This window comes from Pseudorasbora parva, chromosome 24 (genome assembly GCF_024679245.1).
Source record: "Pseudorasbora parva isolate DD20220531a chromosome 24, ASM2467924v1, whole genome shotgun sequence".
Taxonomy (NCBI): domain Eukaryota; kingdom Metazoa; phylum Chordata; class Actinopteri; order Cypriniformes; family Gobionidae; genus Pseudorasbora; species Pseudorasbora parva.
In genome coordinates this window covers 17673228-17700911 of record NC_090195.1, presented here as the reverse complement: position 1 = coordinate 17700911, position 27684 = coordinate 17673228, and the positions used below count along the sequence as shown (strand labels likewise).

Genomic DNA, 27684 nt, shown 5'->3' with positions numbered 1-27684 from the left:
TTGCATTTTGAAGGTAATGCTCACATGTGAAAAAAGTATATATTTTTTTTAATACAGACAATCAAAAGTAAACAAGAAGAAGAAAAGAACTGGATATTAATAGTCAGCAGGATTTTTACAATAATAATAAAAAAGATTATTGATAACGTTCCCCTGTCCCCTTATAGGCAACACGCAGACCAGATCTTTTAGAATTTTAAAAAGCAATACAGTTATATTATATAGGCTACAAGTATCTAAAATACGATACATTCATTACAATAAGGGGGGGGGGGGGGGGGGTCTTTGACTGAAGACATAAGAATGCACTCGATAATTTAAAAATGCAACTGTCAATCAAGAACAGGCACGCCTCCTTCACCTGTTCACTGCGACTTAAAGGAGACAAGAACACGTTCGCTACAACGGCGAGATACATTTCAAGATGTTTTTGTTCTGTCGGACCGTATTTTGTTTGATTTTTGCTCTCAGACAGGGAAACGCGGGATATGGTAGGCGTTTAACAATTCTGAAATTGCACGTGACAAATGAGGCCTTGATGAAACTTTGAGGTACCAATTTTGATACACGAAGATTTCTATTTAATATAAAATTTCACACTTTACAGCTGTTCAATGGTACATTGGATTTAACAACTGTAGCTCACTGGTCTCAACCCATCAAGAAACTAAGCGTCCACTATGTTCCAAGCCGTGTTTCAGTGAAGGGTAAGAAGGTTAAATGTAAAATGTTTTGTCAAGTAACTTAAAATTTGGACAATAAAATAATAAAATATTATAGTAAATCTAAATAGCCTATGATACTAGTTGATTTGAACTAACTAACTAACTAACTAACTAACTAACTAACTAACTAACTAAAAAAAATCGAATAAGGCTAAATATAAAAGCATTGGCATAAGTAAAAATTATTTTAAAAACAGTGGTCATGTAGGCACTATAACAGCACACTGCCATTATTTAGTTTTTATTTATTTATTTATTTATTTATTTATTTTACAATTCAAATACTTAAAATAATCATATACAGTTTCAGCATACACTATAATTAAATGCAAAAACAAAACAATTTTTTTTTTTTTACAATATTGTCTTTAAAATATAATAACTACATTATAACTTAATTTTAAAGATGGAAGTAAAATGTTTTGTTTTATGTAAAAAAGTATAATTTTGATTGGACTGATTTCATTCACTTGTATTTATTGTAAAGATACTTGCTTGAAATGTTGTGTTGCACTATATCTTTTATTGTTAAACAGCAGTGAAAGAATATGTGGGCAAAACAATAAGGCAAATCTATAATCAGAAATCAGCAATCTCTGTGATGCTATTCTCTTACTGTATATCAGTTTATCACAAAACATTCAAGAGAATTTTACTTTCATATATTGCATCTAAAGAAAATGCTGAGTTTGGACAAACCTGTTGGGATAAAAATGTAATTGAAAAATGTACCGCAACGGCTGGGTTTGTCCATATTTGACCCAAATTTGTGTTAAAACAACCAAACATATTTTAGAATATATTACGGACCATCCAAGAAAATATATGATTTATTGAATGTATGTCAGCATCTTATGCAAAATTGCTAGGTTATTTAAACCTTTGTTTGAGCCAAATATGGACAAACCCAACTCTTGGTCTAATTTTTGTTTTGTTTTTTGTAATGGTTGGGTTTTGTCCATTTTTGATTCAAAAATGGTTCGAAACAACCTAGCATTTTTTAGGGTGCAGATTATTTTGATTGTGAGTTTGACTCCTTACTCATTGAGTCGATGCCTGCAGGTAAGTTTGAGTGTTTTGGTGTTTTGAGAATCAGGTCTGGTTTTTACTTGCCTGCAGATGCTTCTCCTCTGAGTTTGCCCCTTATGGGAATGAGACGGGCTGGTTGGCAGTGTACAGCAGCAGAGGGCCTTCTGTTCATGATGCCACTGTTGCTGCTTTGACTGACAGAGTGCAGATTGGAAAGCCCCTCCTCCTGGAAGTCTCAGGTTATTGTCAGCCTTGCCATAGCAACCCTTGTGCAATTTTAGTCGCTTGTAATTCAATTGTGCTTAATTAAACGTATTAAACAAAAATCATCTAAACAATGCAATGTAATCCCTTTTATTATATTTCCAGGCATACCGGATCTGACCAAACAAAACATTTCCACGGTTTTCATTACTTTTAATGGGAACTCTGGTCCTCAGGGTTTGCATAATATGTCTCTTACGGCTAATGGATACTTCACCTGCTACATAGCTGCAATATTACCTTCTGCTGGATTGTACCATTTGAGTATGTTTAATGGACAGAACTACAGAGCTACAAATACATGAGAAGAATGAAACAGAATAAGCTTTTGTAAACCACCATATGTCTTTGTGTTTTTAGATGTGACCTTGATGAACAGTATCTACACTCATTTTACCAGCTGGCAGATTAGAGCATGTCCCTCTGGGACCGACTACTTGAATCTCATGTTGTCCAAGATAAATCAGGATATCCCATCCTGTGCCCTTCTGCCCACAGATACAGAGGACAAGCAGCAGGATAAAGCCTCAACCAAATCCACAGACAGTCACAAGCGAGGTGTGAGCCCCATTCATAACGAAAAGTTACTACCTAACTTATCAACACTATTTTATATTTTTCTGCTTTGTATGTGTGTTTTCCAGCTGTTTGGATTTTTTCTGACAAACGGGCATATGCAACACAGACAGACATCAAATTTGTAGCAGTAACAGAAGCGCCTGATCCTCTTAACTTTTATTGGAGATTTGGGGATGGACCAGAAATAAAAACAACATCCAGAATCTTCAAAAAGAGATATCGCCTCCCAGACAAGTGCTTTTTGATTCATTTATTTTCATGTAGACAATCTAAAGATATTTTTAGTTACAAAAAAAAGTTTTATACAGATTTTACTGAAGCAATAATTGTCTATTTGTTTGTCTCTCTGTCTTTGCAGATACAATGTCACTGTCAGTGTGTCTAATGGTCTCACATCCATCAGCTCAGATGTTTATCCTGTTGTGATTCAGAGAGCTGTGCAGGCCAACAGGCTTCTGTATAGTCCCTCAGTTTTATCAAACCGTTCTGTAAACTTCACCTGCCGGATCAGCTCAGGTACTGATGTCTCGTATCTTTGGAATTTTGGAGATGGAACAGAGCTAGATGGATCAAGCACTGTGCATCATGTCTTTAACAGGTAGAAAGTGTATTTTTTTGTTGATTAGAAAGTTCAAAAGATTTTTTTAAATAGAATTATATGCTTGGAAAAGTGCCTTATTTCTCTTATTATTTAAATTATAATTTAATTATTTATTTATTTGTTTAATTTTGTAACCATTACTTGTAACAATCTTGTTCTCAGTCATAATTGTTGATTACCTAGCCATTTAATGTTTAAAAAAAGTTTGATTGACTTATTGTTAATGTGAATATATTTTTTATTTTTCTATAGAACTGGAGAGTACATATTAGAGGTTATTATGTCAAACTTGGTGAGCTCAGCCTCTTTAACAGGGCACATCTTTGTCGTTGAAGAACCATGTCAGCCTCCTCCGGTGAAAAACATGGGCCCAAATAAAATACAGGTACAAGTTCTTTATATATCACAAACCGAAAAAAGTTAGAAAGTTAAACTACTAACAAATACGTATCTATATATATATATATATATATATATATATATATATATACCTTGCCGGTGAAAAGTTTGGAATAATTAATTTCATTTATTTGATCAAAAATACAGTAAAACAATAAAGATGTGAAATATTAATACAGTTTAAAATAGAGGTTTTCTACTTTAATATGTTTTAAAATGTAATGTATTCACGATTCTCCAGAAATCATTCTAAAATGAGGATTTGGTGTTCAAGAAACATTTTTACTGCTTAATATTTTTGTGGACCTGTGTATACTACCATTCAAACGTTTGGGGTTAAAAAATAACAAAATAAAGAAATGTATACTTTTATTTAGCAGGGACACATTAAATGGATCAACAGTGACAGTAAAGATTTGTATTTCAAATAAATGCTGTTCATTAAACGTTTTATTCTTAAAAAAAGTATCTTGGTTTCCACAAAAATATTAAGCAGCGAAAAGAGTTTTCAAAACTGATAATAAGAACCATGAATTATAATTAATCACCAAAATTGAGCATTTTTTTTAATGATCATGTTACACTGATGGGAGTAATGATGCTGTAAATTCACCTTTCCATCACATGAATAAATTACATTTTATGATATATTAAAATTATTAAAATGTTATTTTAAATTTGAATAATATTTCACAGCATGTTTTACTGTATTTTTTTAAATCAAATAAATGCATTGGTGTGTGCATAAGAGACTTAAAAATCAGAATTATTCCAAACTTCTTGACTGGCTGTGTATATACTAAATAGATTTTTCTTGCATACTTACAGGTGTGGCGGTATCAAAATGTCCACCTTGCTGTGACGTTTGAGGCTCAGATTCAGTGTAATGTCTCCAGAGGTCTCCTGTATAGATGGACTATATACGACCCAAGCGGACAACAGTTACTCCTCCCACACATAGACACGGGACGGCAGTATATTGATCTTCCAAAATACCTCCTACATTATGGAACATATACAGCTATTGCAAAAGTAATATCCTTTTGTCACTTTTCTCTTTTGCTTAGGATTCAGATAATTCAAATTCTGCATTTAAGTCTGTTATGCTCGCCATGCAAAGCTGCATTTATTTGATCAAAAAATACAGCCTAAACAGTAATACTGTGAAATAATATTACAATTTAAAATTACATTTATTTTCATATATACAGAAAAAAAATATCTCCAATTGAAAATTTTCTAGTGACTGATCACATCTAAATTTTTCAGTTGGCCCAATTGAATTTCTGTGAATTGATGCAATTTAAACATTTTCAATTAAAGACCTGAATTTTTTTTTACAGTCTAGCCTATTACAATGTAATTTATTTATATGATGGCAAAGCTGAATTGTCAGCATCATTACTCTTCAGTATCACATGATCCTTCAGAAATCATTCTAATATGCTAATTTGGTGCTCAAGAAACATTTATTATTAATCTTAAAAACAGCTTTCACTTCTTTCAGCCTTTGCACCTTGACATGTGTATATATATATATATATATATATATATATATATATATATATATATATATAGAGAGAGAGAGAGAGAGAGAGAGAGAGAAATATGATACCCTTGTGTCACGATTCGATACATATCACGATACTGAACTTACTTTAATAAAATACTAAATTTGGTATTACATCGTGGGGTGGAAATAAATAGGCTTGAACTTTGTGCTGGCAACCCAATACACAACAATGGTGACAACAGAATAAAAATATTCATGATTCTGATGCTAAAAAATACTTTATAATTATTTTATGCGACACTCTGTCACTGACTAGATATAGTGAAAATAATGTAGGCAACATTTTACTGGTAACACAAGACATTTACCACAAATATTCCCCCACTGCATTACCTTACATTATATTCAACATTATATTTAGCTAATTTAATGTAGTACTGACACTTAAACTGTGAACCAGAAAATGTTCCCACACAGTCATTTTTATTTTGGGTGAACTATACACAATACAGATTGGCACTATCCACAATACATATTGTTGCATTTTTATATTGCAATATATTGTGACACTATATATTGTTACATCCCAAATGTAATAACATGAGAAAATACTAACAAGAGTTGTTGTCATCATCAAAGGTCCAGGTATCCAGTAATGTGGTGTACAGCAACTACAGTGTTTTAATTGAAGTGGTGCGCAGTCATCCTGTCAGTGTCATCAGTGAAGCCACAAATATTTTCATCAATCGTCAAAGCGGCGTTATTGTTAATCTGGATGGGCGAAAATCACATGACCCAGATTTCCCCAATAATACTTTAAGGTATGACGGTGTATATTTATTGATTACATTCTATAATTTTTGCATTAATCACATCTGAAATTTTGTTTTTTGTTTTAGTTACAGCTGGACATGCAGGCCAGTAAACACAGAAGAGAGCAGCTGTTTTAACAGAAACATTGAGTCCACTTCAGCAGTGCTTACATTTCCCGCTCTTGCCTTGAAACCTGACTTTGACCTGCTTAAATTCACTCACACTGTGTACAGTGGACATCAATCTTCTTCATCTGAGATGTTCATCACTGTAACATCAAAACGTGCCAGGTGGGATTCAAGAGGATAAAAAAAGAATGCAATATAGTGTGTGGTGTATATCATGCATGTAATGAATCATCATTTTTAATTCTCTGCAGCAACATTCATATGTCTTGTAAAGACTGCAGAGAAAATGCAGTGAACTGCAATGAACAGTTTTCTGTCTCTGCTCTCTGTGATGACTGTGGTTTCAATGCAAAAAAAGTCACCTATCACTGGAAACTTTACCTTGTTAATGCTTCAAGCAAAGCTGTTACAGAGGGTAAGTCATTCTGAAAGACATTCATCTAATATTGACCAAGACAGTTTAGCTTGTGTTTTTTGATTGTTCTTGTTCTTTCTTTCAGTTCCATTCTGCAGTAGTATGGATCTAGGTTTACCCTCTAAAATGGAGGAGAGCTTACAGTTCTCCCAGCCTGCTGTGACACCCAACACTCCAGCCCATTTTACTGATCCCTCCGTCCCAGATAAAGGCTTATCTCTGGCTCCTTATCTTTTATCTGAAGATATTGTCCTTACAGCCCCAGTTACACAAGATACTCTGACTTCAATGATGGATGATGTTATGAAACACCATAACATTAGCGAAAACACGCTAATTGAAAGTCCCAGTGCAAACATGTACCACCATGCAGAATTTCTAACTATCAAACCATCGCACCCACCCCTCTTTCCTTCCTTCCCTGAGGAAACAGAGTCGTCTGGGGGTCCGTGGGAGTATCATGGGTCTTTACCAGACCCAGATAAGGTGTCATTGACTGATGTGATATCAGGTATGAATGATCGTAACCATGTCTTTAAGTCAGAATCATGTCAAATAATGATTTTATGTAAACATTTTTAGAAACCTGAATTAGATTACACTCTAAAAAAATACTTGGTTAAAAAGAACCCAAGTTGGGTTGAAAATGGCCAGCAGTTGGGTTGTTTTAACCCAGTGATTGGGTTGTTTTAAGCAAACATTTAACTGGGTTAAAACAACCCAATTGCTGGGTTTGTCCTTTTTTGACCCACACTTTTTTTTCCCAAGCATTTTTTAGTGTTCCTATTATAGTAAAGCTTTTGTTTTAATGCATTGAATCAAAAAATAGTTCTTTACAGAGCTGATTTCTATTGAAATAAAATGAGATTAGACGCCCTCTGGTGGTAGATTGTTTTTGGATCAACATTTAACAATCAATTTTACAATAGGATGAGCTCGGCCAAAGGCAAAAGCAATTTGTGGAGACAAAACATACCATTTAATAGATCAGTTATCTGACACAACACATTATGGCAACCTAATATTAATAATAATTTACATTATTATTATTAGATTTATAAGTGGTTTTATTATTAATATTAGCAACAATAATAACCATATAATATAAAATATTATTATTAGTACTACTACTACTATTACTAAAAATAACAATAATTACTATATTATATTATTAATAATATTATAGCAATGAATAAAGAAAAAATAAAATGTAATAAATGTAATAATAACTTTGTGAATACATTTGCAGACTTGCATACTAAGGACATGCTTTACATGGACATTTACGAGGCAATATCAGGTGATCGTCCCTCCCAACCAGGTATTTTACTCTTAAGAAAAACAAAACTCTGGACTATTCCTGAAATTAAAATGTTAATTTTTGTGAACAGTACTGAATAATATGCCTGATGCTCATATGATATTTCTGGTGCTGTTTAGAGTATGATTACTATCATTTTGGAATAGAAGAGGCTGATCCTGGTGTTCCAGTCGGAAGACCTACAGGTTTTTTTATGTTCTGCATCAAAAGAGCAATAGTGATTAGTATTTAAATGTTTTAGTGTGTTTAACTGTGTGTGTGTGTGTTTGTGCGTGTGTGTGTGTGTGAAAGGGACCAATTCAATGGGATTTAGTTGGAATGAAGAATCATTCCCTCACTCTTATGACAATGAGGGTGATAATCTGGTGGACCCCAACCTGCTTGCTCCGGCGGTTTCTGAGAAGACCCTGCTGGATCTGGACAGGCAGCTCATTCATCAGCCTGTGTTTGAGTCTTACACTCTCACAGGTATGTGAGAGCACTCACAGTGCTTATTATAAGGCCACAAAACATTCTGAATTACATATGAATTCCTAAAAATCTAAGTTGACTCATTTCACATATGGATTGTAAAAAGAACCTTTGGTTGTCTTTGTCTACTTTTTCCTTTAGGATTATCTTCTTCGGTAGTCACATTTAAACCCTTTATGCTTAAACCAAAGAGTCTTTATTTGCTTGAAGTATCTGCAAGTGAGTTTTCCATCTTGTTTTGTATAATTTCATAATAAAGATTCCTATTACAAATGAAAATTAAGCCAACAAAGGAATAAATAATGCATTGTATGTTTGTATTTCGTTTGGCCAAATGCTATTTGCATTTTTTTTACTCCTCTTTTTCTCACCTTGTCAGGTTCTGAGGAGCGGCTACAGGGGAAAAGCCAGCTGTTCTTCCACACACAAGCTGTTCCAGAGGGAATGAGCTGCCAAGTGCAGCCCAACACAGGCTCTGAAATCCACACTCATTTCAGCGTCTTCTGCTCCTCTGGAAAAGAGGTTTAGGTTTTTCCTTATACTCCTTTTAACATATTCATATTTTGTATTTTTTAAGAACGGTGTCAAATTTAACATTAATTTTTTCTTTGATCTGATCTTGATGTGTTTGTATTTTTGTGATCAGGATCTCTTGTATAAGTACAGTTTCAGTGTGGGAAACACTGAGAGGAAACTCCTGTATGAAGGCAGGGATTTCCAACATTACTTTAGTCTTCCTAGTGGAGATCCTAATGACGATTACAAAGGTACAAAGAACCCATTATAAAGCCGACAAGGTCATTTCACGGTTACATTATTATGATCTCTCACGCACAAGCCACATCTCATCTATTCTCATTCTCATTTCCACAGTCACAGTCTATATTGAAATAAAGAACCGATTTGGAGCAGCGACCAAACCATGTCCTGTGACAGTGACTGTTCGTCCAAGCTTTCAGAGAAACTCATCCTCCCAGCCCAGCCCTGATCAAGAACTGTGCGCACGCTAAAAATTCTCAAATAATTCATTCTCACATATTTATTGTCTTATGATTTTAAAGGACATTTATTCCTTTTTCTAGGTACATATATGGAATAGGTAACCTTACCGGTCTAAGTAAGATTGGAAGCAACCTAGACATCAACAACTACATCTCTCTTTTGTCTGCGGTGCTGAACCGCTTGAGTCTGGACCCAGAGGCTTCTGTCGAGCTTCTGACTCTCACACGCACCGCCCTCGTTTCAGCGGCCTGTCAGCTGTCCATCACCGACAAGGTCTTAACTAGACAAAAATTCTCTGACTAACATTTGCAAAAAAATCCCCTATATTTAACTTTTTTTTCTGGTTTGTTTATAGGGAGATTTATTTGAAATCATTTACAGGCTGACTGATTTGATAAGAATCTCTAGTCAGGTGAGTATAACCCAAGTAGTGCCTTTGAGTGCCTAGAAAAGCGCTATATAAATGTAACAATTTATTACGTATATATATTATTATTACGTTTGGATTTATTTTCAGTTTACTGTTTTATACATTTAGCTGATTATTTAATATTGGTTTTAGGTGAAATTTCACAGTGCCAAAGAAATAATCCAGCACGTTCAGAACCTCCCATCCCTCTTACATGAGTCCAAGCCTCCAGCAGGTCATACACTGGACATTGGGGCGGTGAATGCGCTCGTATCGCTTCTGTCTGGTGTGTTGGAGGCTCCAGTCCTGTCTTCCAGACCAGGACACCAGCTTAAAAACAAAGTGCTTTACACCGTTACTAACTTAGTACTGGTAAGAGAGGCATCGCTGATGTAATGTTGATGTGTTAGTTTATAAAATGACATGACATTAACATGTCCTGCTGATTCTGTTTGAAAAGTTGAAAAGCAGCAGAAAATTTGAATGAATTCCCAGCTAATAGGCACTGTTTTCAGAACTGTGGCATTTCTTGCAATATTCTCTCATAGTTGACCAAATGTTCTTCCTGTAATGTTAAATAGATAGTTCACCCAAAAATGAACATTTTGTCATCATTTACTTACCCTTAAGTTGTTCCAAACGTGTATGAATTTCTTTATTCTAAAGATGACGGACCCCATTGACTTGCGTAGTATAACTTTTTGGTTACCGACATTCTTTAAATATTCTCGAGTTCAGCAGAACAAAGAAATTCATAGTTTGGAACAACTTTAGGGTGAGTAAATGATGACAGAATTTTCTTTTTGGGTGAATTATCAGTTTAGTCGGATGTTTGTTCAAAGTTGTCTGGTGTTTAATAATGTTCTCAACTCCTTAGCACAAAACCATTATTTATACATCATACGTGGAACGTCTGAGATTCTCTAAGATTCATTCATCTTAGTTGGACATTTGCAAGACACTAAAAAACGCTGTGTTAAAAACAACCCAAGTTGGGTTGAAAATGTACAAACCTAGCAAATGGGTTGTTTTAATTCAAAAGAAACATTCTCATAATAATTGCAGAATTATAAAATTGTATGTTTTCATAAGGTTCTCATTTTTGGAGGGCATAAAAAATGGATGTTTTGAATGTTGAGAAATAATGCTTTTATAACTTAATGGGAATGTTAGCAAAGTTCTTAGAACGTATTTTTGCTAACTGGATTAAGTCCTTCAAAATGTCCAGATTAAGATGCATCTTTGTTTAATCAATCATAATGTGATCAGTTCATTTGATCTGATTATTATAGCTATGTCTGTGTTGTAAACCGTAGATTTGAATGTAATGTAGCCTATTCTAGTATTATTTTCATTATCAATGTGGGATAAATAGATCTCTCCTGAGATTCTGTGACATTAACCTTTTACATTTTGTCTGCAGGATTATATGCTATCCAGCAATGTCTTGCAGTACAACGTGAATTCTAGTTTTATGGAAGTGTTAGCCCGGAAGAATAGCCAGTCTTATTCTATGGCGAAAACATTTGGCTTCACTACGTTCCACCTCACTGATTTTCTCAGGATGCAATTTCAGCAATGGAGCAGCAATGGCCAGCACAAGCCTTGCGTCATTACCTGGCTCACAGTGTACAGGCATAGCCCATTCCGCTGCTCCAGAACCATGCAGGTACACTATAAATGCATGGCTGAATTTGAGAAAACACGCTCTGCCCCGAGAAACAAATTACACTCTAATGTAATGTGATGTTACAGTTCAGTGGAGAGACAGCAGACATTCGGCTCTACAACTGCACCACTAGGAAGGAAATCAAAGTCCATCATATATCCACACCAGTTACCATTGCATTCCAGAGAAAAGAGAAAAGAAGCGTAGATATTTTTTTATTATTTGATTACAATAGTTTTCCTCTGTATTTGGTTACCCTGATTTGTGTCTTTGCTTGTTCCAGCAGAGCAGACATACAGATTTCACTCTTTTGCACAGTCAGGTGAACAGTCACCAGTTCAACATAACGTCACAGACCCTTCAGAGAGCCCTTCAGATCACTGTGCAGTTTAACAGGCCAGCTGAACGCCCCTTTCCCATCCTGCTGCTGCTTAGGTGACGACATCACTGCATTTCAGTGATAGTACTCAGTCTTCTCAACCGTTATGTTAAATATATAATGTGTGTTCACAGGATGTATGAGCAGCCAACACCTAATAAGTACAACGAACAGAAAATGTATCACTGGAAAGGACAGACAGCTCACATCTTCCTCCCTCAATCCTATTTGCATGGTTTGGTTGAACATTTTAGTCCATACATTATTGTATTTGACACAAAATAGACAACTTTTGAAGATGTGAAAAAATGAAATAATAAAAAGATTATTTATATAGAATAATTATGACTGGTAAACTATCTACCAATATTAATATAATATAAAATACATGTGGTTGTGTGTATATATATATATATATATATATATATATATATATATATATATATATATATATATATATATATATATATATATATATATATATATATATATATATATATATATATATATAATTAATTACTGGGGTTTCAATTTTTTAAAATATATTTTTGTTATTTTTTTTTATCTCCAGCCACTGGGGCTGTCTATCTGATGCTTCTCAGTGCAGACTATGATAAACGCCATTGTAACAAGTACATTGCCAGAGCTGTGAACTACACACTTAGCATAGAGTCTGTGGAATGTCTTTCCTGGGATGGTGTGAAGGAGTGGAAACCCAGGGGTTGTTTTTCTCATGGTGGTGTTTCTCCAGACAAGATCTACTGCAGGTATGGATTATACAATAAATGCTCCATCTAGTGGTAAGACAAAAAAATAAAGTCTCGTGTATTTTGATCTTGTATACCTCAAATGTTGTAGTAATGGATTTAAATGGCACAAATTGGGTTGTAACAAATGGGTTACAAATAAATTATTAATAGCATTCTTTAATATTAATTACTCTGGCAATATTATGTGCCCCCATGCACAAAAAAAATGCTTCAAATTATCCTTTTTTTTCAGTTGCAGCCACCTGGCATCATTCGCAGTATCGCATGAGAACATCATAAGCAGCTTCAACTCTGCAGATGTTTCACAATTTATCCAGTACACCTGCAATGCCTCTCTCCAAATTTATCAGATCTAAATATGGTTGCCTTTTAACGTAAACTTACACATATTCTCCTGTTTTGCAGCTCCAAAACTAACTACACACTGATAATTTTGTCGGTAATATTCCTGGCTCTATATGTGGTGGTGTTGGTCTTCTGTAGGAATGCTGATGTTTCCAAACAGAAAACTACAGGCTCATTCCTGCTTCCAGAAAACAGTCCCTCAGACAGATTCATCTATGCTGTCACCATAGATACAGGCTTTAGATCTAGAACCAGAATGACAGCAAAGGTATAAATCAACGTGACAGTTGTTGCACTGTGTAAATGCATATTTTAAGTTGCAAATATTATATTCGTTATTGTTGATTTCTGAATCTTCTTTGTATAATGTTGACAGGTTCACATTGTTCTATATGGAGATGTTGGTGTCTCTCAAACCAGGGAACTCAGCAGCTCTGACTCCAAACTCTTTACACGCAACTCAAGGAACACTTTTATTCTGAGGTAAATGCTAATTTCACACATTTACCATTATTGAGACAATACAGCCAACCATTAACTTAAACCTACTTTAAATGTCTAATTTGTTAAAAAAATATTTGTATCATAATTTTGTTTAACTATTTATTTTTCAGCACCCCAGAGAGTCTGGGTCAAGTATGGAAGGTGCACCTTTGGCATGATAATGCAGGTTCATCTCCCAGCTGGTACCTGAGCCATGTGGTGGTAAAAGACCTGGTGCAGGGGTCCAGCTGGTTCTTCCTGGGCCAGTGTTGGATGGCAGTGGATGAGGGAGATGGAAGGGTGGAGAGGAGTTTAGCTGCTTCTAAATGTGGCCTGACATTTAAACAGGTGAACCCTCATGTATTTTAAAACACTTTTACTTCTGATTCTTATTAAGCGTGGGTAATTTTTTGGGATTCTTTACCTATGTCTCTGAGATCCTGACACCTTGCACTTCTGGAGACTCCAGGTAGGTTGCAGTTCTGGAAAATGGTGGCGCTGGAGACTTAACTTAAATTCTTCACCTTAATTCTTTCGCAGTTAACATGTCTTTTCTGTAAAAGAAAACTTGCCTAATAAGTCTGCACACCTGAATATATGGTGTTTTTCATTTCCAGCCTTCATGAACAATCATTTATCACTTATAAATGATTAAATACTAAATTAAAAGTTAATAGGATTAATGTGGTTTGGAACTGGTGAAATGTGCTGAAAAAAATATGATCAGAAAATCAACGTGCTTAATAATTCTGCATGCAGTGTACTATAATGTATACTAGAAGCAAACATTTTAAATTCATGGAACAATGGATGAGTACAATCTGCAAGAATAACTGTAGTGTCTATAAGACAAATACACTCACTTAAAGGATTATTAGGAACATCATACTAATACTGTGTTGACCCCTTTTTGCCTAGCCTAGAAATCTAGACGCACTCTAGCGGCAGCAAATCTAATCTGACCGCGAGTGATGTCTAGCATCTCTCAATTCACTTCTGAGCTGTAAACGCCAAACTCTTCTCGGGCCAATCACATCGTGTATAGAGTCGGTGGGCGGAGCTTAATATAATGACGGCCGAGTTGCACGTGCTTCTAGTAAACAAAGAAACTGGCGAATAGCGGTCTTTCGAATCAGCTTTGACTGCGACTATGGAAGACTTGGAGTTAAGCTTTTCTCTGAGAAAATAAAGATTGGCACTGAAGTCATTCTTAAGAAGGGAAGATGTGTTCTGAGTTTTGCCGACCGGATACATCGAAAGTTTAATCTGTCAACTAGCTCTGCTTCACCTTCGTTGCTCTGGTTGGTTGTAGTGCTATCCAATTGTGTGCACGCCGTGCAGAGGGAGTTTGAAAGACAACCGTTTATCCCGCCCCTCTGATTGAGCCCTGTCAATGGTGAGTTTCCAGACCAAACATCTTGATGTGGGTCTGGCTTGTCAGGCTACCTTTTGCTTTCAGAACTGCCTTAATTCTAGGTGACATTGATTCAACGAGGTGCTGAAAGCATTCTTTAGAAATGTTGGCCCATATTGATAGGAGAGCATCTTGGAGTTGATGGAGATTTGTGGGATGCACATCCTGGGCAAAAAGCTCCCATTCCACCACATCCCAAACATGCTCTATTGGGTTGAGATCTGGTGGCTGTGGGGGCTATTTTAATACAGTGAACTCATTGTCATGTTTAATAAACCAATTTGAAATGATTCAAGCTTTATGACATGGTGCATTATCCTGCTGGAAGTTGCCATCAGAGGATGGGTACATGGTGGTCATAAAGGGATGGAAATGTTCAGAAACAATGCTCAGGTAGGCCATGGCATTTAAACGATGCCCAATTGACACTAAGGGGCCTAAAGTGTGTCAATAAAACATCCCCCACACCATTACACCACCAACACCAGCCTGCACAGTGATAACAAGGCATGATGGATCCATGTTCTCATTCTGTTTACGCCAAATTCTGACTCCACCCTCTGAATGGCTCAACAGAAATTGAGACTCATCAGACCAGGCAACATTTTTCAGGTCTTCAACTTTCCAATTTTGGTGACCTTGTGCAAAATGTAGACTCTTATTCCTATTTGTAGTGGAGATGAGTGGTTCCGAGTAGGGTCTTCTGCTCTTGTAGCCCATCCGTCTCAAGGTTGTGTGTGTTGTGGCTTCACAAATGCTTTGCTGCATACCTCGGTTGTAACGAGTGGGTATTTAAGTCAAAGTTGCTCTTCTATCAGCTTGAATCAGTCAGCCCATTCTCCTCTGACCTCTAGCATCAACAAGGCATTTTCACCCACAGGACTGCCGCATACTGGATGTTTTTCCCTTTTCACACCATTCTTTGTAAACCCTAGAAATGGTTGTGTGTGAAAATCCCAGTAACTGAGCAGATTGTGAAATACTCAGACCGGCCCGTCTGGCACCAACAACCATGCCACGCTTAAAATTGCTTAGATCACTTTTCTTTCCCATTCTGACAGTTAGTTTAGAGTTCAGGAGATTGTCTTGACCAGGACCACACCCCTAAATGCATTAAAGCAACTGCCATATGAATTGTTGATTAGATAATTGCATTAATGAGAAATTGAACAGGTGTTCCTAATAATCCTTTAGGCGAGTGTATATCAAACCTGTTTGATAACCTGGTCTGCCTAATGCCTACTACCTTGGTTTACAATGTCATTCAATGTCAGAGTTTCAAGAATTTTTTACATTTTCATTACCATGCCAACAGCATAAAGAGGAGCAAAGTTCAGACTCAAAGTTTTATAGTACATAAGGGTCCTATTTATATTAAACGCAGAGAGACTCCAGAGAAGACTAATGCTGGCCTTTTTTACATACTGCTTCAACATAAGTATTGAAACACAACTTATTAGGGTTCTTGTAACTGCTTGCCCATTCCACCATTCCACCATTCCACCATTTGACTATTCACTTTAGTTGGTTGAGGAGGCAAAGCACTAGATCTTACATCAATTACCATAGCTCTGCTCTTTTTTATGTTTACTTGCAAAAAGGCACAGTCACACCATGTCATAAATTCATTCACCACTGGACCATATCAATTCCCATCCTTACTCAGCAAACTAACAATAACAGTATCATCAGCATCCATTTTAAAATGCTGTTTGCTCACACACTCTTTGTATATGGGTAAATGTAGAGCAAGGGATGTGTGAACCTATATTTATGCTATTATTTTGTTTTCTCCTTACTTTTATTATAATGTTATGATGAATGCTGTCCAATAATATAATTAATATAATATAATTAATATAATATAATATAATATAATATAATATAATATAATATAATATAATATAATATAATATAATATAATATAATATAAAAAAGATACAAATCTAGAAAATATATAATCTAGAAAATCTAAATATAGTGTGGGATTTTTTGTTGTTGCCACAATACAAACACATGATTCATTAATTATACAATTTGTCATAACCACTTCAAATGATGATACTGTTTTTTCTTTAAATATGTATGAATACATATTAACACATACACATCAATACAATCCAACAAAAAACTGTCTTGTCTTGTCTTTTTCCCTATGTATTCGAGAAAGTTTCTATATTTAAAACTCACAAAATACCTGGAGGATTTTCACCCGTGGCTGTCTGTGTTCAGCCGTCCATCATTCAGTTCTCACACGCACACTCAGCGTTGGAGTGTGTGTCTGCTGCTCCTGCAGGGCTACATGTGTGTCAGCGCAGTGCTCATAAATCTTTTGGAAGAACAGGTGTTCCGCACAGAAATCAATACTTGTCCACAAATACTGTCAACGTATGTGTGATTTTTGTATTTGATTTTCACAATATTGAGACTTGTCTTTTTTTCTGTACACCAATGGGCAGTGCTTTTTAGAGATGGGCCTTATTGATGTTTCACCGGTTTCCATGGTGACAGGCCTTTTCAGTGTTCTTGCTGTGATGCCGGTGGGGGGTCTGGTGTCCCTGGTGTTCCGTGTCAGTAAGGTCAGAAATCCCAGGCTGCCTGAAATTGTCCTCCAGTTTCTTCTTGCCACAGTTAAAATGTGAAACTACTGGAGGCATTAATTCAGACAAATATATTTATTACATATTACTAACTGTTTTTATATTCTACTGATTTCCCTGTATCTGTTTTAGACCATGGCCCATAGTGTGTCTGGAGAGCAGTATACGGTCAAGGTGCCTGATGTCTATTCTGTAGAAGGTATGTTATAATGTCACTTCACTCATTATTCAAAATAATTTTAATAGACACTTTCTGTTGGTTTGTCTTTCACAAATCACCATGATGCACTTCTAATGAATGATTGTACATTTGAATCTTATGTGTCCTGGAATACAGTTTCCCACTGGACTCACAGCTCTTGGACAAAAGAGTATAAGGTATGATGTACGGAAAATTAAAATATGCGTTATGCTTTATAGGCTCAGCTGAATATGCTTTACTTAAATAATTTTAGTCTACATTACTAAAGACAATGCAAATGGTGTCTTGCAGCATGGCACTCAGGATTTATCTACGTCAAAACTGCAAGAGGACCCTGACAGCATTCTGGAGACTGTGGAAGACTCCATGCCTGATGTCAACAACAGATCACATGATAAATGCAAATGGAATAAGACTGATTTAAAATCACACTCTGCAGGTTTGTAAATATTATGATAAAAATGTAAGTATATAACATATAATATTTTACTATACTATGATATTTATATTTTTAATAAATTATATATATATATATATATATATATATATATATATATATATATATATATATATATATATATATATATATATATATATATATAGTTCTAATTAATTTTTTTTATAGTTTTAGTATATACATTTAGTATTAGTAAGCAGCACAACTGTTTTAAACATTGATAATAATAAATGTTTATTGAGCAGCAAATCAGCATATTTGAATGATTTCCGAATGAAGATGGGTGAAATTATGCTGAAAATTCAACTTTTCCATCACTGGAATAAAAAAAATATATGGCATTATTTTTAATATATAAAATATATATTTTTATAAATATATAATAAATAATAATATTTCACAATATTGCTGTTTTTACTATATTCTTGATTAAATAAATGCAGCCTTTGGTGAGTATAAGAGACATCTTTCTAACACATTAAAAACTCCTAGCAAAAATCAGACCCCAAACTTTTGAATGGTATTGCAGGGTAAAATATTTTCTTATTTACACAGTGTCTTTGTACACAGACATCCTAGAGAAGCAGCAGGTTTGTGGTGGTATAATCCGAAGTCTTCAATCGTGGTGTTATTATGTGGGCTGGACCCTCTGCTTGACTCTCTCTATTACATGCGTCGTCATCACGGGAACTCTTGGAGTAAAGTGGGTGATCCTTTGTACTACTATATTCTTTTGGAGCTTGAATTTTACTTGAAAAGTGTCTTCGTCACAATATTTGTTTCCCAAATATATGAAAATTAGGATTTAAATGTATTACCATACAGGTTCAGCAAAACAAAGACTCTTCTGTGGGCTCATTCCGTGTTCTTTTCTCTGGTCTTCTGTGGCTTTGTTCTGCATCCAGCAATGGTAAATCATCTTGATCTCGCACACACACAAATCCTAGAACTGCCCCTGGCGTCATCCATCAAGATGGATGTACATGGTTTCAATTTTATATTTGACCCAAGTTCTGTTCTTGGATCTTGGATTCACACCTTGCTCATTCAGAGCATTTGTTTTGGAACCTGGTGTGTTTTCTTCCTTAGTTCAGTTCGTTTAGGCAAATATGAACACTGCAATCGCGCTCAGATCTGCACCAAAACAATCACTCAACCAAACAATGTGGTCTAGGCCTGATTGAAAAAAAAAACTCTGGAGTGGTGCAGTTAAGGTGAGAAAGCAATCCGAACCTCATAATTCATAACGTGAAATGTGTTATCTGAAAACCAAAAGAGCAACCCTTTGGGCAATGCAACATCAGGCCCAATCCAGTTGTCATTTCCAGGGCCATGTTTAAATAGCAAATGCACTCGCACCCATCTGTTCACCTATGGGTGTGCTGGTCTGAAAAAAGGTGTGTTCAGGTGCATTGTTGGTGTGGGTGTTGATATTTTGAGGATTCCTCTTTGGAGAAGAGTTCAGTCTTCCAGCTTACAAATTCCACAGTGTAAATAGCGAATCCGCCATGGTGCAAGCGCAACTAGCTTTTAACGGCTAGATGAGACTTTCTGATTGGTTAATTGCCAATCCATTGTTAAACTAGCAAAAATGGATTCGGACACACCTTAAGTGTACCTGTGCCATGCGCTTCAGACCATGTGCTCAGATCGCTAAAATAGGGCCTTAAAATTAAGTGTCATTACTTTTCTCCATGCATTGCAAGAATGTTGTCCTGACAGCTTCGATACCCGCTCTAACTGCGTAAATATATTATCATTCTACATTGATATAAGTGTTTGCATGTCACAAGAGCTACAGATAAAGCCACAATCAGCTCATAAAGCGAACTTGTCAATCCATGTAGATGGATGACGCAGAGGAAATTCTGACCAATAAGAGGGCAACTTTACTCAAATGTGACTTGAATAAACACATTTTGGTATGCTTTGAAATAATGCCTTTTGGAAGTGAATCTTTGAAGAAGAAAATGCAACATTTAAGTCCCTGTTTCGGAACAAAGCAAACAATCTATGGGTCTGAATACGCCCTTGAAAATCTATTTTATCTAAGTTTTACATTTTTATTTCCTCATACAGATACTCATAATTGCTACCACAGTGTCACTGCTTCATCGAAAGAGGCCGAACTGGTTTCACAGTCTAAGTGTAACCGAGCCTGTCACTGAGTTAATGAAACACGGGGACCAAAACATTGAGACAGTCTTAGTTAGCAAATACCAGCAGGCCCATTTTGAAAAGGTAAAATCATATAAACATGTTTTTATCACACTGATAGAGCAGTGGTTCTCAACATTTTTGTCTCCAGGGCCCAATGACTTTTGAAGGATTTTTATTTTTTATTCACAATTTCTTCCTGATCAACTATTTTAGAGGTCAGCATAGTCAAGTCAAGTCAAGTTTATTTAATTATACAGTGCGTTTACAATGATGATTGTTTCAAAGCAGTTTCACAGTGTTAAACAGGAAAATATTGCAAAACAATTTGATTCGGCTGTACAGTCGCTTCTTCAGAAAACGGTGATGTCATCAGCTCATTTCTATTTATCATATAGTGACAATGTGGGCAGATCAGTGATATAGTTGATATAGTTAATTTAGTTATTAATTTTATTTGGATATTTAGTTGAAAACTTAGATCGAAATTTTAGTGTCCCCAACTGAGCAAGCCATCCAAAGGCGACAGTGGCAAGGAACCAAAACTCCATAAAAATATTTATATTCATTATAAAAAGGTTATAAGATTTTAATTTACATGACTTTTCCAGGTTTAGCAATGCCACAAACACGCTTCCTTATATACAGTATCCAGGAAACAAAATGAGGAAGTGAATTAACCATTCAATAAAATTATTATTTGGCTTATTTTAATGTTTGTTGTGTCTTAATTTAAATAAGTTCATTCAAGTCATCTTGAGGCTACCTTTGAAGTTTGCTGAGGCCCCCTGGTTGAGAACCACTGATTTAGAGGAATTGCAACAGAACTTAAGATTGGATAATAATCAAGTTTACATTTACTCTGCATTCTGTTTGATGATCAGGTGCTCGCTGCCCGTCAGAGAGCCAGGTATCTGCGTCTAGTGCGGCCACCGAATTCAAAAGAGTTGAAGTGTGTGAGAGGCCAGATCAAGAAACAGACTCTCCTTTACAAAACCACAAGGTCTTACAATTTGTTCAACCTCAATTCTTAATTATTTCTTATAACTCAATCTACCTTCAAACCCCCTAAATACACTTTTGCTTCAACAGGGATTTGATGTTATACCTAATCATGCTATCGACGATCCTGTTTGTGACTTATGGAAAGTCTGCCAATGACAAGTACCATTTGAATCAGGCTATCAAAACTCATTTCACAAAGTAAATGAAGACATTCTCAAATAACCACATTACTTGAGATGATTATGTGTGAGTGCTAACATTATTTTCATATATATATATATATATATATATATAATGTTATAATGTTTTTTTTATAAACAGGAGTCTGCAAAATTCTTTTTACTCCATCCAAAAGCATGACGATTGGTGGAAATGGACAACAACCACATTCATAGAGAGACTATACGACAATGCCAACCGCCATGATAAAGGAATACAAAATGAAGTACATTTTAATGATTTATTTGACATCTGTTGCAGTACGAACCTTTTTAAGTGAATTGACAAAAAAATGCATGCTAACAATGTGTTGCTTTAACAGACAGGAGATTTCAGAGGTGATTTCTCTCTTATTGGGAGTCCAGTCATTAGAAAGATCAAGAGCACATATAACACATCATGCCAGGTAAATCACAAATACAACATTATTTCTTTAAAGCTAAAGACACATTAGATTATACACATGACATTTGACATACACTGCAGATCAATCGTTTGAATTAAGATTTTCTGATTTGAGAAGTCTTACAATGCTCATTGTTTAAAAAGGTTGCATTTATTTGATGATATTATGAAATATTATTACAATATAAGAACGGTTTTCTATTTGAATGCATTCATTTAATCATGTAATGGAAAGCTGAATTTTCAGCATTATTACAGTCTTCAGTGTCACATGACACCGAAGATTGGCCTAATGATACTGAAAATTCAGCTTTGCCACGACACAAATAAATTATATTTTAAAATATATTCAGAACAGAGTTTTGTTAGGTATAAATATATATGTAAATGATTACAAATTTTAAAAAATTGTAAATAAAAAAACTTGATGATACACGGGCAACTTTTTGAGCAAGTTGCTCAAAAAGTTGCCCCATGTATCATGAGCTTTATTTTTGAAAACATCTTAATTATTCCAGTGTGCTTTCTCTATGACCAGATTTTGAATTTGTTGGAAAAGAACAATATAAATTCCTCTGACAACCAGTCTGTGAGACACTCACTTTGTGGGAAACTTGGGTGTTATGAGGGAGAAAGAGTGAGTGTGAATCTGGGAAAAACAAGGTAAACTGCTAATTATTAATCTTTTATGTGAAAAAGTATCTGTAATATATTTATAACCTTTTAAATAAAGAATATGTATTGCATTGCTAAAATAGGTTCCAAGCAATCAAGTCAATTAAAAAGCTTCTGGATACAAGCTGGATGACACCATTCACCCAAATTATGATGGTCCAATTTATCTTGTACAACGGGCCCTATAACCTCTTCACATCAGTCACCATTCTAGTAGAGCAAACCTCAACAGGCGCTCTGATGCCCTCAGCAAGTGTTCAGTCCACTAGACTCTACCATTTCCCAACTGTCCTTGACTACAGTGTTATGACCTGTGAGGTGAGCATCATATTACATCCCAGACACATGATCAGTTAAGTTTAATGTGGAGGGTAAATGTGATATCGTTATTGATTGTGAGTATCCAATATACTGTATGCAAAATATGATACTGTTAGGGTGACAGTTAGGACCCAGGACCAGTAATGAAGAATGAAGACCAACAGTCAAGAGTGCATTTAATTAAAGAGAAATTTACTGAAGAATAGTTTGCAGTTTCAACAGCAGAAGCCAGCTTCAGGACTTACAGGTGCTTGTAGGCTGCGCTCCCTCTCTACCCGATCTCGTACATACAATTTATCAACAGTTATACTCTTTTCAAGGTCTAGCCACGTCATTACAGCAAGTTGAATGATTCTGATTGGCTATGAGAAAATAGACAGTCATGGTAAATTTCCACACATTATGAGTTAATCAGATGCACGTGTCCATAGATCACTTGTTGACGCTTTCACGCCGGAATTAGGCATGTAGTGACCTTCTAGATCTGGAGCAGGTGCCAGCTTGTCCAGAACAACATCTCTTAGGATGCCCATAATCCACCTCCAATACTGATCTGTAACACATAATACTGCACACATACATTCTCAACTCCAACCTTGGAGAAACTGTGTCTAAGCTCCAGTTCTGACCAGAAAGTTTTCAAAACATACTGATAACATGTTTTCTCTTAGTAAGAGGTAGAGACAATAGTACAGGCAATATTCATACGATTCTTTAGTGTTTCAGTAAAAGGAAATATTATAAAATTAATAAAATATTATATAAAATGAAAGACAAATCCATATTTCATATCTGGAAGCCATGCTAAGTGAGTAAGGACTGTTACTGCTCTTCTGGCATGTTAGGGGTGTGTGATACCTCCAAAATCCAAAGTCAGAGACCAAATACAAGCTTTAGAAAACATATCTAAGGAAACAAGTGGTTCTCTTGATTAAATAATATCATAATTGGTAATGATAATTAAATCATTATAATAATATAGGAGGATAAATATTGATTCATTCTTTGATTACAAATTTAATAAGGATATATATATATATATATATATATATATATATATATATATATATATATATATATATATATATATATATATATCCTAATTAACTATTAACTAATTGAGTGTCTAATAACTAATAGCTTGAGTGAGAGTGAGAGTGCTCGACTCTTACTTTGTCAATACAAGTCCTTCCAAAACTTGGAAATAACATCATAACATTTATTTCCGACTAAAGGTGCATCGATTTTTGGTTAAGGTCTTGTATTGACAATGCAAGAGTCAATCACTCTTTAAAGTCTCCTCTAGCACATCCCAAAAACTTTTAGTAAATTTAAGGTCAGGACTTCTTCATAACTCTTCATGCTCCGTCTCAACTATTCTTTCACAATTTGAGCCTGACACATCTTGACATTTTCATCCTGGAATGAAAATATAACATGCTAGAAGCAATAATCTCTGCAATAATGATCCAGACATACTCTTAAATGTATGTCTATTTGAATCCAAACAGTGACTTTTGTTGACCGGGAATTGTATTATATTAATTATTATTGCATTGAGTCAGATTTTTTATTTATTTAAATAGTCTATATTATATTGTGAGTATATTTAATTTTTCCCTCTGTGTCATTTTACTTCTAGCTTCTTTTTTTTGTATTCATCCTGCTTCATATGTATTGGCAAATATATGTTATGACTCAAAGGGGATGGCTTTACTGGAGAAACATTTGGAGCTGGCTAGAGGTGACATTACACTGTCTAAACATGAATTTTGATATTATACTGTCTTCTTAATGACTTTACTCTGCTAATTACTGTATTTTTATATACACAGATGACAGTTATCATCTGCAGCCTTTTACGTTATATCTGCACTGTGTACACCTTTATGCTAAAAACCGAGATGATTGACTTCCTGCAGAACGGGGATTTCAAAATACGGGCTGCTCTAAGCCCCATCTTCTTTTGTGAGCAGGTAGGAAAAAGCAGTTTAATTCATTATACTAATTACAGTGCGTGTGTGTGTGTGTGTGTGTGTGTGTGTGTGTGTGTGTGTATATATATATATATATATATATATATATATATATATATATATATATATATATATATATATATATATATATATATATATATATATACGGTATATATTATCCCACTATGAGAAGATGCTATAATGCGAATCAACTGCAGATGAACATTTCAAGAAAAAATACTGAAATACTGGGACTGCATGCAGTTACATAGCTCAAAGTGAATTAAGTTTGTTCAGACTTCTTGAAAGCATTCTGAATTTAGCAATATGGTATTCACTGCTGAACAGATATAATTATGAACATTTATCATTCACAGCTTTCTCAATCAGTCCTTGGTGGTGTTGTAAACTTGCTTCTTCTGAAATGTGTGTCCCTACTACCGCTAAACAAAGCAGTAGCAGCAGCTGTGTCTTCTTGGAATGTGATCTTCTCTAACCTGCTTTGGTTACTGGTAGCCTATTGATTTACATAACACAATATGTTAAAATCAGTTCACCCCATTAATGTAACCTAAGGCAACTTCCATTAAATAATTTTCTTCATTTCTATTTAGGCACCTGGTGTTATTGTCACAGTGGCCCTCTCTGGTCTCCGCAACTTGGTCTTTTATTCATTCCAATTTAATGGTATCACTAGATCTGCTCATTTGCTCTTCACTCGTTTCTTTTGCTTGAGCCACTTCAATGACATTTACCTCCAATCCCATGTTCCATCAACACTTTATTCTGGAGCTATATTTTGCACTATGATTCCATTGAATGCTATGGTATGTATTAGAATATCAAATATGTATTATGTATGATACACAGTGTATATTAGAGAGCAGTTATATCTCAGTTTAGTGTAACTTTTTGTATTGAAACTATACCTCCTAGACCTAGACTGATTGACTTGATTTGTTTTTCTTCAGGCAATTGCCACCCTTATCGTTTTTGTGAAACAAACAAAGGCAACTAAAAAAAGAAAACATTTAATTACTGTCTTTGAGCTGGTCTATTATGTCAAAGACATGGCTTTACTCATTACTGGCAAAGCTAATCACAAGTCAACTGACCATCATGCCCACACTAATGTAAGCACTCCCTGTAATAATTAATTGTTTCTAATATGTAAATACTATCATCTGCATCGTTGTAAAGATTTCTTTAACCATTTTAAGGTAAATTTGCACTTCTTTCCACAGAGCTTTTACTTAGCAGAGTTTGAGGACCTCATGGATGAGCTGTGGTTTCATCTCTGTACCATGTCAGACAGTCTCCAAAACACCCCACCAGCAAAAGAAAATCTACTTGAAATCCAGAGCAATTTTTCATTCCCATTTTCTGAGCATGTTTATTGCTCAGACTCAGAGGTGGTTATTTTACTTTTGCACAGCACTCGCATTATTCACGCTGCACTGTACAAACACATTTGTATGCGACTTATGTGTACATTTGGTTATATGTAGTATACAGTATTAGTAATAAGTGCTATGACATCTGAAGCACCAGCTGAAAGAGAAAATGTATAATGTTTATTAAATGCAGCTTTATATATATATATATATATATATATATATATATATATATATATATATATATATATATATATATATCTTTTTTAATTTTTTTTAATTTTTTATTTTTTTTAATATAATACACATTTTTGTTTTTTTATAGAGTGTAACTTTTGATGGAAACTGTATGAATAGCAAGCCACACAGGTTGGGGAAGAAACACAAAGGATGCCTGGATATGAGCAGTGCTTCATTTTTGTCATACAAGGAAAACACTCACAGGTAGACTTGCCTCTATAAGTTAAATACAGTAGAGAGTTGATATACAATATAAATGAATGTCAAAATCTAACACTATAATTCCCATATTAATTCCCTTCAAGATTACCACTCGAACAGAGTATGTATAAGTACTTACAAGAAGGCAAAGGAAGAACGCAGGAGAAGAGCCTTTCAAGAGGGCTGAGAAATTTCAAAAACCACCTCAGAGATCCTGTCAGAGAGTTAGAAGAGAGTGGACGGGCACAAATTCTTTCTTCAGGCAAGCAGATCCATTGTGCACCAGCTGAGCGGAAGAGCATAGTGTCCTCTAAATCAGCAATGCTGCCCGATCCAAGCAGAGTGGCAGATGAGCATAATAATGCCCTCGAGACTCAAATCATCACACAAATGAAAAGGCACACTGTTCTAACCTCACCGACTTGCAAAGTGAACATAGGTCATACAGCCCGTGCCAATGAAGATGGACAGTCATGTGTGTTTAAAGCATTACCCAGTGAGGGAATGGACATTCCTATAGAAGAACAAACGGTTATTCCAGGGTACATTGAACAATGTGTGTAATACAAGAAAAAAAAAGACCTGTTCAGTTTGCACTCAAGCATTTTCAAGACCAACAGGTTTTTAGAATGTTCATTGGTTACTTTATTAAAACTTTCATGTTTTGTTATTTGAACAACTTTGTTTAAACTGTCATACCTCAACTTAATATTTGATTTGAAGTTGAATGCATAAATCACTTCTACAACAAAGATATGGCTTGTTAACTGTTATTTAAATAGTTTAATCATTTTCAAATTTCCTGACCTACCAGTCTATTTATTTTATTTCTCTAAGATAAACAAATCAGACTTTCTTTTGCCAATTTTAATTTCTACATATATTCAATTTTAATAAATAAAACTTTTACATGTCTAGCCTTTTGGTCTTGTTTGCTACTACACAGGGAATATATCATTTCAGTAACTGAAAACTTCACATTGCTCAATAGAAACAGCACCTGGATACGCTTCCTGGATCTCGTCTAGCCTTTCACGTAACATCCAATCGGATTGTATCCAGAACAGACCACCCAATTGCAGGTTTGAACGTGCATTATCTGC

General features: G+C 35.1%; 1 protein-coding gene across 1 annotated transcript; it reads left to right on the top strand.

Moving 5' to 3' along the window:
• The first annotated feature begins 1777 nt into the window (after window positions 1-1777).
• LOC137063256 (polycystin-1-like protein 1) lies at window positions 1778-27378 on the top strand. Its single transcript, XM_067434300.1, has 50 exons — window positions 1778-1787; window positions 2379-2576; window positions 2663-2831; window positions 2956-3195; window positions 3451-3583; window positions 4426-4629; window positions 5750-5931; window positions 6010-6213; window positions 6303-6466; window positions 6552-6977; window positions 7716-7787; window positions 7907-7972; window positions 8079-8255; window positions 8400-8477; window positions 8638-8780; window positions 8905-9025; window positions 9132-9255; window positions 9341-9533; window positions 9616-9672; window positions 9823-10041; window positions 11093-11338; window positions 11425-11541; window positions 11625-11773; window positions 11852-11952; window positions 12289-12484; window positions 12893-13100; window positions 13209-13315; window positions 13447-13663; window positions 16900-17073; window positions 17189-17308; window positions 17462-17528; window positions 17667-17707; window positions 17823-17970; window positions 18559-18691; window positions 18814-18898; window positions 20068-20229; window positions 21030-21148; window positions 21238-21348; window positions 21472-21595; window positions 21692-21775; window positions 22313-22437; window positions 22533-22767; window positions 24413-24514; window positions 24606-24746; window positions 25124-25258; window positions 25361-25573; window positions 25718-25879; window positions 25991-26158; window positions 26466-26584; window positions 26686-27378. The coding sequence occupies exons 1-50, from the start codon at window positions 1778-1780 to the stop codon at window positions 27143-27145; spliced, it is 7749 nt and encodes a 2582-aa protein (XP_067290401.1). The 3' UTR covers window positions 27146-27378.
• The last annotated feature ends 306 nt before the right edge of the window (window positions 27379-27684 follow it).

Bases quoted from the DNA above. Each gene is read 5' to 3' on its own strand.
- LOC137063256 (XM_067434300.1), top strand. The intron at 20,230-21,029 runs GTAAAATCATAT...TTTGATGATCAG, and splicing joins AGCAGGCCCATTTTGAAAAG to GTGCTCGCTGCCCGTCAGAG. The intron at 25,574-25,717 runs GTATGTATTAGA...GTTTTTCTTCAG, and splicing joins TGATTCCATTGAATGCTATG to GCAATTGCCACCCTTATCGT.